Source organism: Melitaea cinxia, chromosome 3 (assembly GCF_905220565.1).
Source record: "Melitaea cinxia chromosome 3, ilMelCinx1.1, whole genome shotgun sequence".
Taxonomy (NCBI): domain Eukaryota; kingdom Metazoa; phylum Arthropoda; class Insecta; order Lepidoptera; family Nymphalidae; genus Melitaea; species Melitaea cinxia.
Window position 1 is genome coordinate 11,923,203 of NC_059396.1, and position 17,244 is coordinate 11,940,446.

The 17,244-nt window shown below is 34.0% G+C and overlaps 1 protein-coding gene across 1 annotated transcript; it reads right to left on the reverse strand.

The window, feature by feature from the left end:
* Nucleotides 1-1,356: 1,356 nt before the first annotated feature.
* Nucleotides 1,357-8,577, reverse strand: LOC123669173 (COP9 signalosome complex subunit 8). Its single transcript, XM_045602803.1, has 4 exons — nucleotides 8,379-8,577; nucleotides 7,137-7,207; nucleotides 5,363-5,544; nucleotides 1,357-1,689 (listed from the first exon to the last, which is right to left on the reverse strand). Exons 1-4 carry the CDS (start codon nucleotides 8,430-8,432, stop codon nucleotides 1,439-1,441), a joined length of 558 nt encoding a protein of 185 aa, XP_045458759.1. The 5' UTR covers nucleotides 8,433-8,577; the 3' UTR covers nucleotides 1,357-1,438.
* Between the last annotated feature and the right edge of the window lie 8,667 nt (nucleotides 8,578-17,244).

A 17,244-nucleotide genomic window follows, 5' to 3' on the forward strand; every position in this document is an offset into this window, starting at 1 on the left:
CATCAAAATTCTTAGAGTACTTCCTGAAGTCCCAGAAAGCTGAAATTTGGTACGTAAGCTAGTATTAGTACACAAACAACAAAAAAATTCTAAAACTTGGAACTTTTACCCCCCAACCCCTTAAACTAGGGGATGGAAGTTTGTATGAGACTTCCGCAAATTTTGATGCTAGAGGTCTGAAAATTGATATAGGGACTCCTTGTTATTAATAATAATAATAAAATACATAAAAAATAAAAATCGGTTATTAGTTTATGTCGAAAATTTACATTTTGTAATTTTGGTATTTAAGTTTTGGCGGAAATCACCGTTTGCATATCAGTTCAACATAAAATCAAAAACAGCGTGCTTAAACCGAATATGGTGAAGATTGGATAATATTTATGGTATAAAATGTCTCGGAGGTAAAACGCAACTATAATATTGTCATAAGCAACTTACAAAAAGAAGTGAAATCCCACCAAAAACATTTTCATGTAAAATGTTGCCAAGACGAGATCATATGGCTCGCACTGTCAAAAAGTTATCAGATCTCATGTAGAGCCAAGCTTCTAACTCTACACGCCCTAACTCTACAAGCCCTAACTTCACAAACTCTACACCTTAGTCAAAATATATGGCTTGGCCGTTTCGCTACCGTCACGTGGGCGTAAGGTGAAAAAATTTTTTCACTGTTTTTTACTTTTCTGTCATACAATAGTTCTATTAAAGAAAAAATAAAAAGAAGAAGAATAATTGATACACATATAATACAAATAAAAATAAAAAGAGAAAATATATTTATATAAATGAGACAGGAAAGTCGCCATCTACAACATCGGCAGCCGGTAGTAACGAAACGGCCAAGCCACATATTTTGACTAAGGTGTAGAGTTTGTGAAGTTAGGGCTTGTAGAGTTAGGGCGTGTAGAGTTAGAAGCTTGGCTCTACATGAGATCTGATAACTTTTTGACAGTGCGAGCCATATGATCTCGTCTTGGCAACATTTTACATGAAAATGTTTTTGGTGGGATTTTGTTTTTCCGTGTCTGGTGTTTGGAGCTAGCGCCTGCAGTGGTGGTGGATCTGCATGGACGAAATAGATTTTCTAAACAATTTCAATAATTCAATGGTAAGCTCTAGTTTTTCGTATATTTTTTTGTGAGCCCCCACCAAAAAATGTCACGAGTCACCTCTGTTCTATAGTAATGCCAAAAATTAGACCTAACTATTTGACCTGATTTTAAAACTAACCTGACTTTTCAAAAAATATTATAAAAAATCAATATTATTAATATTTATTTTATAAAAGAAAAAAATAATTTAAGATACCTTGAACAATTACGATATTTTAGGTAAAATTAAAATATTACGTAATATATTGTTAGCCAATTTATTCATAGAAAGTTTAACTGTTACTGCTAATGCTTACGAACATTTTTACATAAAATATATAAATTCAGTTTTCTAAGAATGATACAAACTCAGTGAGCTTGAACAACTGATCTTCGCTTGAGGTATGTAGAGGCGCTGGTTGGGAAGGTGGGGTCGGACTGATTGTAACCCCATCGGCGTGAATATCCCATTTTCGTTCACGGCATATTTGTAAGACTGCCTCACGACTCAATCCAGTCATGAGGACTATTGTGTCCACTGATATAGAACTGTATGAGCGTCCGATCAAGTTGAATGCTCTTTCACGAACTTTCTCTGCAAAAAAAAATTGATTATTGCAATGGATGCAAAAGTAACAAAAATGTTTTTAATGTGACTATCTATGAATGAAATATATATAATGTCTTCATCTAAATATTAATTTTATAAGGTAGATCGGGTTTGTCCATTTACCCTTACACGAATCTAACCTGGTCTATTATTAGCAATTTGACGACGCGTTGGCGCAGCGGTGTGGCTGTAACGGTATCGCTTGCGGGTTCGATCCCCACTCATAGGAAACATTTGTATATACCATACGGATTTTTGTCACGGTTTAGGCGTTTGTGCTTGAGTATTGTTATTTTTTGGACTCCGATACATACGCGGAACTTTTGCTTAGCAACGTTGCCTGTCTAATGGACGTTCAGTCACCAACAACATGTCGCCTGAGCTAGTGTTGGTCTCAGCTGCGTTTATTATAATATCATCGCATAAAAAAAGGGGAAAAAACGTTGTTGGGTTAGAAATTACTTAAGAAAGTTCCGCGTCGTCCTTCGACATGTTGAGATGCATGTTGAGCGCATGTGTTGCGCGTCAAATGTTGTTAATGAATACATAGCTTTACTCGCACGTCTATCACCCCCTTTAGCGATTGCAATGCGGTCTCGTTTCGAATCTGGCTGAATTAATGACTTCATAATGACACTTTTATTTTTAAATTCTAATGTAAGCCTTAAATTAAGTGTAAAAAACAGTATATGTATTTTTATGACTTATTTTAAAATGAAAGTAAAATGAATATCTCCATTTCAAACCAAATTATCATTGATCTATAAAAAGCCCTAGACACACAATCAGCGTTTAAAAACCGTCCACTAAAGGAGCACACTTTGGGAGCTCATTTCAATCAAAGAGTATCGGGTCGCTCATGTCACTGCACGCCTAAAAGATGTTAAAAATGCCGAAGTGTTATTGAATAATAAAATATGACATCAAGGACGGTAAATAAGGAAGGGTGATACTGTACTTTCGCTAAGTAAAAGAGTTTATTAATTTGTTTTTGTTGTACCCATATGACTAAATATAGGGAGAAATAGGTAAATTAAAAGTTAAAAAAAATGTCGATTTTTATTAGAGTTATTACAAATGTTGTTATAAGAAGAAGCTCTCAGCTTCAACATTTGACGAATTAAGCCGTGTTATCGATAGAGGTGCCTATTGTTTGGTAAAATCTTTTCAAGGCTTTTTTCAGTTCTGGTCGCATCTTTTTTCTTAAGCATGATAAATTGGTTATCATCGCGATTTGAATCAGGGTGTGAAGTTTCAGATACGGATGTTAATACGAATATTTTACGATATTAAACTATTTCGGATTAACCTTTACCTTTGGACAGTTTTTGGTTACAGATATTAGAATTTTTAAAAACTAACATTGACATTTATTATTAGGCACTACAATGAGTAATATTATTAATAATATTATACTAGTTACTGTTTCATAATCTGAGTCTATCTAAAACTGCACTGAATCCCACAATAATTTCGTTGCTCAATTGACTGACGATCAAAGTCATAATTATTGTCATTGTCTATATTCTAAAATAAGTTAATGCTGTTGAAGTTTATCTACTTGGTTTTTGATTGAGGAAACATTATTTTACTGTCTGAATTGGCATCATCAATCAATTAATAATCTCAAATGAAGAAAAATATAATTTGTAAAAAATACGCATCGACATTATTATAAGGGTTTTCCTTATCATTTGGACAAAATGTATTACAACACTGGACTATAATCTACAAGAACATATAAGAAAGGTTGTTTATAATTAGTAAACTCTGAAAGTACGACGCTTTAAAAGTGTTTTTGGAGTCTCCTTGCATAGAAAAATTTTTGATTTTATTTGATCTGAGTAACGAGATTTTACCAATTCTTTTTGTCATTAGAAAGTTTCCTGATCGAAAGTTAATTTATTTTAGTGATATTAAGATTTCGACTCAAATAAATTTTACCCAATAGAAGAAAACTTAGTGGTCATCACTTCTGTAACGGCGTGCGCTGACTAAATAACACTATTACTGTATGTCAAGCAAATATTAGGCTTAATAGATCACATTTCATAACAACCCGCGAGTGTACATATCTAATTCTTATAAACAACACTTTTAACGTCAAAAATGATTCAAAAGTAAAGTTGTCTTTTAATCATTATTATTTACCATAGGGATATTAAGAGATATCATAGGGATATATTTCCATGTGAGGGAAAGAGATGAAAGTATATAACAATAATAGTTTAATCAAAAAACTATTATAACGAAATATGTAGGTACTCGATGTAATGGGTTTTCTAATACATTTTTGGAAATTCGAAAATAAATGGTTAATTTTCAATTAGAATTTTTCAAAGTTGGACATGTCATCTCAGCATAAAGAATACAGGGCACCCTATTTTTTTTTTGTTATCGCAGGGGAACCCATTTACGTGTTTTATCCAGGACGCCCAGGTAGGCGTCCTAAACCGTATGTCGGCTTCCGCACTTGCGGGTGCAACACCGACCAAACCCCTGCGGGGAGCCTTCAGCCGCTTTAATTGGAGGGTTCCGGATCTGCAGGCAACAGGATCCCTCCAGCGACAGGCTGGCCTCGGCGAAAAGGCCACACTTCTCCTCCATGGGGCCTGTCCGGGTCACCTCTGAACGATCCCGACGATGCCGTGTCTAGCAAGACTGGGTTCCCATCGGGAAGGAGGCCTCGTTGGCGGCCTCCTCTCTCACCCGCTCGTCATTTTCCTTCTGAGTCTTGCAGAAGGAGACCATCGCCTTCCAGGACTCGTCGTCGCCAAGCATCGCGGTACAGGCCATGCTCTAACCAGGAGCCGCTGGACTCAGAGGGCGCAAGCCCGGATGAAGTCGGGAACATTGGGGGAGGCCTATGTCCAGCAGTGGACTTTAAAGGTTGATGGCTGGATGAATATTGACAAGTTTTTGTTTTACTTAATTAGTAATAGTTCAAAAAAAATCCATGCTCAGCCGCATAATGGGCCAGTAAATCGTTTAGAAGTTAAACCAGTTACAACGCTTGAGCTGTAGTAGCCGGCGCCCGCCACCCTAGCAATGTCTACTGGCTTCTTATTTCACGGAAGTTTGTGTGGACAAAGACAATACACAAGCACAAACCCCATATAATATATGACATAAATTTGTATGGCGCACACAAATACTGATCATGTGCAGTTATCAAACCCACAACCACTAATATATCAGTCAGTTGCTGTGACCACTGAACTAATATATCATTAAACAAATATCATTATTAAACATAATATAAAATAATAATTACAAAACAGTAACTTTAATTAGTACATTCGCATTCTCATTTTTAACTGACTTCAAAATAAGAAGGATATTCTCAATTGGACTACTTTTTTATGTCTGTTACCTTATAACTATTTATTGAGTGTACCAATTTTATTATACAATAAGTCGCTTAACGCCGCAATACAATACATAGTATACAACAAGTCGCTTCCCGCCGTCTGTATGCTTAGATCTTTAAAACTACGCAACGGTTTTTGATGCGGTTTTCTTAGTGATTCCAAGGGAATGTTTATATGTATAATACATGCATAATATAGTAGAGGAACACTGATTGTTTTTGCGATCGTGAGAAGCCGGGGCGGGTCGCTAGTAGTCCTATACCTATACTATTATAAACATTACTTACCTTCAACAGCTTGTATAATGTTGGCAACAGGTTCTGTCCATGTGAAAGCGGCCAGAGCATGGTAAGTAGCTGCAAGATCCTTTTTCCACAATTTCTGGCCCACTGCCCAAATGGCCATTATTTCTGGATTACTGCTAGTAATATTTTGGGGTATCCTTTTCCATAAAAATTTAGCATTACATCTGAAATTAAATTAATTCTACAAATACGTTTGATATTTATGGCTATATGCATTTTTTATTCCAATTAATAAATTATTGGTTAGAGATAATAAATATCTTCTATCCATAACGTCGGGGCTTAGGTTTTTATTATAATGGTGTTATTGAGTATCTAATTAGAGCTGTATTAGATTGAGATTATTCTTCTAATTACTAATAAATCACCACTTCAGCCTATCGCTGTCCACTGCTGGACATAGACCTCCTCAAAAATGGCGCAATCTCATGTGTTTTGCCTATAGTCACCACGCTGGTCAGGTTTCTAATAAATAATATTGTAGAATACATTGACTTTAAAAAAAAGAGGTTCTCAATTGAAATGTATTACTTAGTATTCTAATTTTTATTATTGTTTTTTTATCCAAAAGTTGTTGTGTGGTCCAATTTAAATTTATACATATATATATATATATATAAAAATAAATAAATATTTATGTATGTATATATACATATACGTGCTGTGTGGCTACGGCACTAAAGAATTTAGCCACCCCCTCTCTTCCCGTGGGTGTCGTAAGAGGCGACTAAGGGATAACAAGGTTCCACAACCACCTTGGAACTTAAGAAGCCGACCGATGGCGGGATAACCATCCAACTGCTGGCTTTGAAATACACAGGCCGAAGACGGGCAGCAGCGTCTTCGGTGCGACAACGCCAGTACTGCGGTCACCAACCCGCCTGCCCAGCGTGGTGACTATGGGCAAAACACATGAGTTCACGTTATTTTTGGCGTAAACTTGTGGAGGCCTATGTCCAGCAGTGGACTGTATAGGCTGTAATGAATATACATATAATATATATATATATATATATATATATATATATATACACATATATATATATTATATGTATATATATTTATGTATTTTAGGGGATAACTTCGTTGTTTATGAACCGATTTTGATAATTCTTTTTTTGTTGGAAAAGAGATATCCCGGGTGTGGTACCATGATAAGGAAACCAGGATCTGATGGTCTCGAAAATCCGCATAACTTTTTACCGGTGCCGATTTTGATAATTTTTTATTTAATCGAAAGCCGATGTTTATCATGTGGTCACATTAAAATTTTATCGAGATCTGATTACAGCTTTTGGAGTAATCTTTGATAACGCGTTTTTACTTAACTATTTTTTTGTCTACATGTCGATATAATTGAAGTCGGTTTTGTTTTTTGTTTGCCTGCGAACACAATTATAAATTATTTCAACTACCTATGTTAATTTCATTCATTTTATTACATGTCAATGTAAGTTGTGTTTTTTTAAAGACAAACACAAATTACGCATCACATTGTTTGTCCGCAATTAACTCCTAAACTACGTGATTTTAATCAAATTTGCACACCGTGTGCAGTTTGATCCAACTTGAAAGATAAGTTTTATTTTGATATATGTTATTATTATATTTAAAATAAATGCATAAATAAGGCGGTATGAAGTTCTCCAGGTCAGCTAGTAACTTAATAGAATATTAAATTTAACCTTTAAGCTAGCTGTGCTGTGGTTAGAAATTTCTTAAATATCTTTATGTATTAAGATTATTTATTACTTACAAATCATTTTGATAAAGATATATAGCCAGTAGTTGAGCGTATGTTGATACTGATGCTACTCCATTTGGTGCCTGAAATAGAGAGTAGTTGTGTGTTGTTATATAAATTCATAAATTAAATGAGGTAGCACAGGAGGAAATTTCCTTGCTCAAAATATGGAGCAGCCCGACTGGGGTAGGACCTCGATCTTACAGAAGATGTAAGCCAAATAGACCAAAGCTCCTGGTGAGAATCGGGGATAGGGTCGGCAGCGTGTTTGCGATGCTTCTGGTGTTGCAGATGTCATTAATCTACTTAATCTTTTAAAATCAAATGAGCGGTACGCTTGTTTTCCGAGTTGTATATATATAATTAAATTGTATTTACAAAAGAAAACAAAATTTAATTTATATGATGTGCAATATAAAATTTCTTCTATATTTATACCTTAATTTCTTTTTTTAAATATAGTTTAATTTTGAATGATAGAAAATAAATTTTAATTTATATTTTCATGACTATTAAAAAAGTATTAAAAAAACAAAATTGTTAATTGACGTAGTAAATTATTACCAAAAGGTAAGGGTTATTGGTGTTGATCTGAAAGCATATGGGACAACACCTGCAATATTACATTTATTAATCATACAAGCTTTTTGTCATATTTTATATTATTTGTTAAAAATTTTAACAAAACATTTCTTCAAATCTACATTTCAAAAATATCATTTTTAATTAAATGACAGGTAGTCCAGCCAGTTTCTACATAAGTACAACCGTACATATGTAGACTTTTTGTATAATTTTTCATTACTATTAAAGTGATTTAAAAATTTAAGTACTAAATATATGGATGTTTTAAAGAATTTTATATTTATTATAAGTTTTTCACTTTTGTTTTTGTTTAAATATGTATATAGGTAAATTATCGCTTCAACCTGTAATATTCCACTGTTTCACACTTTCCCCATATAGGAGAAGGATCAAGCTAAGCCACCACGCTGCTCTATTGCGGGTTGGCGCAAAGGTAAATTATAAAAATGATATATTGCGAGCCAGTTGGCTAAAGATAGCTCGTACATGTTTGTATTAATACTGCTGACATCTGTTTACCTACAATCGCAATAAATTGCATTTAAATAAATTTGTCAAAGTTTAATAATTGACTAACACAGTATAATAAATCAATTTTTTTCGTCATACAGTTTATTTACTATTACAATGATAAGGAACAATAATAAAAGAAAACAAGTACCCACATACCTCCAATTCTTGTTTCTCTAATTCTGCACAAAGTTTATCAAAGTTTGTTATCATTGTAATATCGGTACGTAATAAATTATAAAGGAGATCGTTGCACCTAGTTGTTTTTTATGTACAAATTAGTATTAACGTTTAAATTTACTAGAATTCATTTAATTCCTTAACTGATAAATGCAAGCGCAATGGTTTTGACAATGACATTGACAAACGGTTGACATAATTTTCGTTTAAAATATTTTTTGGAGAAAGGACAAAGGCATTACTCTGTACAGGCTTAATCAGTGCAACAAATGATTATAAATTATGAAAATTTGTAGTTATAAATATTTTTCAGTAATTTATACTGTTTTAACAAAATTTATTGAAATGTATGTGTTTTTTTTACACTAATTTACACTTCCTAATTTCAGTAGCGTTTCCTATCCCAAGTAAGACTAAAATTATTTCAATTTTTTTAAATATACATATTAAAAGTTGGCTCCTTTATTTTTCTAAATAAATAATCCTCTTTGGTGTTAACGGTTATGTATACCTCATCATTTCAGCCTATTGCAGTCCACCACCGGACATAGGCCTCCACAAGTTCGCGCCTAAAACAGTGTGAACTTATTTGCGTTGCCCATAGTCACTACGCTGGGCAGGCGGGTTGGTGGCCGCAGGGCTGGCTTTGTCGCACCCAAGATGCTGCTGCCCGTCTCCGGCCTGTATATTTCAAAGCCGGCAGTAGAATCGTTCTTCCGCAATCGGTCGGCTTTATAAATTCCAAGGTGGAAGTGGAACTGTGTTATACCTTAGTCGCCTCTAACGACACCCACGAGAAGAGAGAGAGTGGCTATATTCTTTAATGCCGTAGCCACACAACTAGATAACAACCTGTTATTTTCTTATAAAATATTCGTCAGCTTCAAAAGTCTTACTTACTACGATTCTTTCACGCCTTTTTTGGAAATGAAGTAACTTAACTTTTAAGATTTTAAGAATGTCTCAAAGCGTTTTTCAATATTATCTCAACTCATAAAACAAGTTAATTTGTTTATTCTAATTTGTTATGATAAATATTACTTACAGAAATCAGTAATATACACGTATCGATTAGACAAGGCTTGTTAAAAACTAAATTATTTATCGAACAAAACTAGCATACATTTTAATAAAATAATTACTTGTGGATTTATTTTATCGGGCAAAATGAAGAAAAGAAGAGTGAAAGAAGAAAAGAAGAATGAAAGACTCAAAATATATGTTTTTTAAATATCTGTAGTATTTTATATTTTTTGATGTTGATGTGAGATTTTCGATTATACCCTCCTCGGTTTAAATGACATTTAATAAGATTTCATTGGACCGCTTCACCCCCGTTCTGAGCTCACGTAATAAATGGATGTCCCTTAAGGGATTACCGTTAGTACGACTAGTTGGAAATCGTGTAAAATTGTAAAAAATAAAAAATAAATTAAAAAATATATATAAACTAGCGACCCGTTCGGCTTCGCACGGGTGCAATGCTGATACTAAATGTAAAATATAAAATAAATATTTTCAATGTAAGCGCAATAAAATTTGTTTATTTACGAAATCACATTAGAAACCTCTAAAACTATCAGTGTTCCTCTACTATATTATGCATGTATTATACGTATAAACCTTTCTCTGGAATTACTCTATTTACTAAAGAAAACCGCATCAAAATACTTTGCGTTGTTTTAAAGACCTAAGCATACAGACAGCGGGAAGCGACTTGGTTATATACTCTGTAATGATTGAAACAATACTTTTCCGTAAAAATGAAATGAAGAGACTTAGATTGTGGTACCTACATCAGGAAATATCATCATCAAAATCTGGAGCAGCTAACTCGAGGAAGTATCTAAACCTTTTTGCGTAGGCAGACTTTTTCAAGTCGATCAAAAATGTGTTATTGACAATCCTATGTCGTAACAAATAATATGCTGATCTTGCTCCATTTTTCCAACAATGATATTAATTTTATGTGACCAGCGCGAGCAAGTTTCACCTCAAAATTTCAAGATTGAATACGCTTAAGCTAACTTTGTGCTACTCTTATTGACTTTGTGTTTATAACCGTCACGGTTTTTTTCTTCTTCATTTTTTTGTAATAAAACTTCAGAATGTTGATATCGGATTTCTTCATTATATTTTAATGAACAGAAAAACAATTGACAAATGGCGCAAAGCCTTGTTTATTTTTATTTTTTGTCCTATATATTTAATATTAAATTTAATATTAAAAAATTTTAATATTAAAAAATTGTGTGGCTACGGTACTAAAGAATTTAGCCACCCCCTCTCTTCCCGTGGGTGTCATAAGAAGCGACTAAGGGATAACACAGTTCCGCTACCACCTTGGAACTTATAAAGCCGACCGATGGCGGGATAACCATCCAACTGCTGGCTTTGCAATACACAGGTCGAAGACGGGCAGCAGCGTCTTCGGTGCGACAAAGCCAGCCCTGCGGTCACCAACCCGCCTGCTCAGCGTGGTGACTATGGGCAAAACACATGAGTTCACGCTATTTTTGGCGTAAACTTGTGCAGGCCTATGTCCAGCAGTGGACTGTAATAGGCTGTAATGATGATGATGATATTTAATATTAAAACCAGCCAGATACAAATAGTACATAGCTACGAGCAAAGGGACTTTTCTAAAATTTTATTATATAATTCTATAATTGTACAAATTACAGGTACAAATTAAGTGTAAAATTAGAAAAGAAATTTTCTTGACTTATATTCACGATTCAGCCTGTGAACTGCTGGGTATAGGCATTTCTTTCATTTAGGAGCTTAATTCACCACGCTGCTCGACTGTGTTTCGTTGGCAGCTATGTTCCCTATTTCAAGTAACCATCGTTATCAGGTGTACCTATATGATAACAACCGGGACTGGCATTTTAATGGGATGACCCACAAGAACAGACATCCAGACCGGAAAGAAATATTAGTAGGTACATATACAAATATCCGCGGAATCGAATCAACAACATTCAACAAACCAAACCTTCGGTGTTTACGTGCGTACCTGGCGTTTATTTAGTGACAAAATTAAATAGCGATTAGAAAATAGACACATTGTGTTTCCAAAAGGGACACAATTTTTAAACAAAGAACAAAAAGCATAAAAAACTTATAGCTATTTTATTTTCTATTATTTTTTTAAAGAAACTAGAGGTGGTTCTTAATTCGGCTGTGTTTTTTTTATGTGTGTTACCCAAGGAACTTATACCTATTGCTAAGCTAAGTGCTACCTCATTACTTTTTACTGTTCGTTTATGAACCGATTTTGATAATTCTTTTTTTTTTTTTGTTGGAAAGGAGATATCTCTGGTGTGGTACCATGATAAGGATCCCAGAGAAATCGAGGGAAACTCTCAAAAATCCGCATAACTTTTTACTGGGTGTACCGATTTTGATGATTTTTAATTTAATCGAAAGCCTATGTTTATCATGTGGTCACATTTAAATTTCATCGAGGATTACAACTTTTGGAGCAATCTTTGGTAATACGTATTTACTTGACTATTTTTTCGTCTAACTACGTTGTATCACTTGTCGATATAATTGAAGTCAGTTTTTTTCGTTTGCCTGCAAACACAATTATGATAAAAAAAAATTTATTCGCATGGTTGTCATAATGTCAGAATGGGGCCACACATTTAAATTTGAGCGAGATCTAATGAGTAGTTTTTCAGTTATATCAAATTTTTATATGCGTATTTGATATTACTTGTCGATGTAAATTGAACTCGGCTTTTTATGTTGAAGAACAAACAATTATGAATTGCTTCTGTCACAAGGTTTGAACTTTGGAATAGTAAAAGACGTTTATTCGAAATTTTCACTGAATTTATGTTATACCTACCTGTTATAACGATAAATATTAATAGATTTGAATATTATAATATCGGGAATTGTTTTTTTTTTTTTTTTTTGTTAAGTTCGAGTACCTACCCTATGTACCTACTTTGTGTGGCCTAGATAACTGATTTAAGACATCGTACCTATATGGATGGCATCGATCAGATGAATTTTTGTCCTATAAAAATGCCTGTTATTATTGTATGAGCTATGACCTGATTTTTATAATTGAATTTACCGTCCATTGATAGAGGGCTTGGGCGGGCTTGCTACAGCTAACTTGTCGAATTACTTGCGTCACAATGTAACCGGAGTTGATGGACTGACTGACGCGCTGAGTCATTCTTCAATATTGTCGTTCATCATGCTAATTTTCTTGTTACCTATGCGTGTACCGATTAGCATTTTAATGCTCTTTATGTTATCATTATAATTTATTTGTCTAAAATTGATGCAATATATTTAGTTACTTGCCTATAAGTTGATTTAATTCGTTTATAATAAGCATCTCAAGTCTATATACCGTTAAATGAATTGAAATTTTTTCGTTTTGAAGCAACCGCTAATTTAGAGGTATTTCATTTCAATTCATATTCAACCAAAGTTGCTTTATTTAGAGGTAGGTACCTATTAAAAATTTGATTTTATAATGAAACACGTCACAAGTAATTATTTATTAATTAAATAACTTATTAGATATATAAAATATTTTGATTTATCGACATATTCAATAACGATGTCTACTTTGAACGTAGCCATAGTCCCACAAGTAAGTAAGCTTAAATGATTGCTAACATTTAATACACTTGTGGGTACCTACTTAAAATAATTTCAAAATTAAAACTTTATTATCGATGTCTTGTTACGTCATGCAAGATTATCCACATCAAGTTGCCACATTGTTGTATAGAGCTTACAGAGTTTCTGTTATAAGAAGTCTTCGTTAACACATACGTAAACTTTTACTAATGGAACGTTTAATACGCTAGTTTCGCTTATTGTGAAATAGGATTGCAATTGACCTATCTAATGACGTTGACTTCGTCACTTTCACCAGTAGTTTAACTGTCCAATGAGTGTTGTCACGGTCTGACAGTAACCAATGGGCATGCCTACCGCCCCGCCTTGAGGGATAGGCGTGTGCCGCGGCCCCGACCAAATAACCACAACAATGACTGTCCCGCGACAGCGCTGTTGGTCGTTGCTTAAAAAAATCTGTTAATTTATTTACACTTAAAAGATATAACATTTGTATGTGTACTTATTGTTTTTATAGACTATACCTACAAGATGTACCTGCCACACTACAAGAAGCCTTATCCGTTAAGGGTCGATCGTGTATGAACTCATTTTTTATTTCTTAAATTTCTAACGATTGATTACTATATTAATTGTTACTATTACTAATATACTATGAACGCAACAGACATTTGTGAAACGTATATAGCGCTATCATTTGAAATATCATCACTTTCAATAAATTGGTGTTGGCTGCACGAACGTAAAAAAAAAAACAAATATAATGTTTACAAAATTGCGAATGTAATGAACTTAGCCTATTGAAGAAAAGGTATAAAAATTAAAACGCACTGACTATACTTAACTGACTTACCAAAAACCGCAGAGTTGATGTTGTTGTTACGATATTGTAGAGATGATGTTGTAGGTGTGACGGTCATCTCAGTTTACAATTTAAATAATGAATTTGCTATAAAGAGCGAATAACAAAATATAAACAGTGGTATTCTAGGACTAAACTATATCTATTAGAAACAAAACTAAGTAGATAATTAGTTTGTTTCTAATAGATTTCTATATGTTGACATTTTAGTACGTACACAACTTATTGTATGTAAACAGTAAGCAAAAAACTTATCTGCAATATCGGTGCATTTCAGACATTATTCTTAGAAGAACATGATGCAACTTGAGACACAAGACTCTAGTACGAGTGGCCTGTGTGACCCGCGGCGAAGGGTCGCGGCACGCGGTCAGTCGCCGCTGCTCCGCCGACAGCGCTGTGCAAAATCGCTAATTGCATTCAATAGCGGTTTGCTAGACACTTGCATCGTGTTGCCACATGGATGGCTACACGTGCTTACACGTCCAACAATTCACTTAAACAACATCGTGTCAGAGACACGATGTTTGCTTCAAGTTATATTAAGATATCATGAATTAAAGGAAATGTAAATTTATTATCTGTTAATATTCTAGAATCTAGGCGATAACTCGAGTGCCGATGTCGATGTCAAAATATGGCTACTTCCTAGCTTCTCACAAGCGCCGTAACGTTAAATTATATACGAGTATCTGTGTTATAAGTACTTATTAAAATTTATATAATTTATATATTATCAATTAAGGTTAGTAAGTTTAACTGAGGTAGGGCACAGCTACGGAGGTAGGGCATAGCAGGAAATGTCCTGCTCAAAATATGGAGCAGCTCGAGTGGGGACCTCGACCTTACAGAAGATCACAGCTAAATAATACTGTTTTCAAGCAGTGTTGTGTTCCTGTTGGTGAGTAAGGTGACCAGAGCTCCTGGGGGGAATTGGGGATAGGGTCGGCAACACGCTTGCGATGCTTCTGGTGTTGCAGACATCTATAAGCTACAGTAATCGCTTACTATCAGGTGAGCCATACGCTTGTTTGCCGACCAAGTTATATATAAAAAACTCCTGTAAATATATAATAATTAAATAGATACCCCAAAATAATGAAACATTTTAATGTGACCTCAGTATTACTGATGTTAACAGTTGTTCAACATTTTTGAAATACAGTAAGCAAGATAAGCACAAACGTTTCAACGCATCCAAATTTAATGGGCATTAATTAATACAATTAGCCCTCGGCAAATTGCACATACGACTTAAATAATGAGCGTAAATTGAGGCAACTTTACACTTCTGATTTATTGTCTTGCACTTGCATGATTTCGTCGAAAGAGAAAACGGACCAGTTCAGACGGATATTACGAGCGGTACATAAAATTGATAATGAATATTTATAAAAACTTAATCACAGTTCACCGTATTTTCCTCCGGGTCAACTGGAGACCATTAATCAGAACATTTTCACTTAATCATGTCTTTTTTTAATAATTGCACTTTTTCGGTGACTTTAAAAAGTCAACCTTACTTAATTCAAAAACGAGAATAACTTCTATATTAATATTGATGGAATATGTATAAGATTCACATGTTATAATTTTTAACTATTTAGATATGTCTATACCAGGAAGTTGCAGACAATGCAGGTTTTGTGATTATTCTTTATTCTATTGTTAAAGCGACATTAGTAGTAGTTACATATTAAATGAAAAATGTTTTTTACTACTATTTCATCTTCAAACCTAGAGCAGCCCTATGAAATATAAAAATATAAATGATCAATAATAGGAATAAAAGAAAGTTAAAAATTAAAGGAAGTTGTTGTACCTGTAAGTAACCTGTTTTTCGGTTATTTTAGTTCGATCTTAAAATACACGTATCGTGTTAAGGAGCCCTACTTTTGTAAAGTTAAAGTTAAAATTACAAATGATGATATTTTTTTTTTTGTAATGCAATTACCGATCAGTTAAGACAAAACTGAAATAAGAGTGGCCAAGAGCAAAGTAGTAGTTAGTAGCTTTAACTGCTAACTAACTCGCTCGTCAGGTAAATAGATTAGCAGTTAAAGATTTATTCCTAGCATTAAAATCTAGTTAGCTTTATTATTAATTTGTGTTGGCTAAATAACATAATGTAATAAATAATTGTACCTATTATTTTATGAAAATTCCTCTTATTAAATCACTGTATTTTAAATAAATAATAATAAACTTCTTAATTCAATTTCAATTTTATATTCGTAAATACCAAGGCGAGTTACCACCAATCCATCTAGATATATAACATTATTTTTTGTTAAGTAAATGTTTACTTATTTGCTTATAATCATCGTAAAATATAGACTAGATTTATCTTCAATGACGTTTCAATGTTGTCTACTTAGAAGCGATTTATCTGCTTCATTAATCAACTGCTCGATTTAAGTTACTTCTTGTGTTACGCCTCGTTGGTACGACGGTAATGGTCAATGTTGCGTATACTTATTAGTGATGGTTAATATAATATCTAGCAACAGTCTATCCAAAAGTCAATGTAGAAATAATTATCATTTCCTAAAAACGCAAGTTAGAGGTAAATTTTTATAGATAGGTACGTACTATTACTACAACTAATGAAAATGAGTAAGTAGATATATTTTGATGAATACATTTTTAAAACCTTACTCACTTTCACATACAGCTGTCATCATCATTACAGTCTATACAGTCCACTGCTAGACATAGGCCTCCACAAGTTTACGTCAAAAATAACGTGAACTCATGTGTTTTGCTCATAGTCACCACGCTGGGCAGGTGGGTTGGTGACCGCAGTACTGGCTTTGTCGCATCAAAGACGCTGCTGCCCGTCTTCGGCCTGTGTATTTCAAAGCCAGCAGTTGGATGGTTATCCCGCCATCGGTCGGCTTCTTAAGTTCCAAGATGGTCGTGGAACCTTGTTATCCCTTAGTCGCCTCTTACGACACCCACGGGAAGAGAGGGGGTGGCTAAATTCTTTAGTGCCGTAGCCACACAGCATACAGCTATATACATCACATACAGCTATATACATCACATACAGCTATATTAACATATTATATTCTGCTAATATTTATTGTTGCAGTCGGTCAAAAGACTGACTTAATAGGTTTTTAAGATCTTCGCTTTTAAATAAATAGAATTTGGAAGTTGGAGATGTGGAAATTACGTAGGTACTTATTATCGTTTTATAAGGAATTGTAATGTGAAATTAAAATGTGTGCATCCATGTAGAAAACGTTGGTGATAAAATGAGCTTTGCGAATACTCGTTAATTCAAGGCCTGCAACATCTCATTTGTACCGAAAGTCCGAACTTAGCGAAATACCCGTTTGAATATTATGTAACTTCTGTAATTGA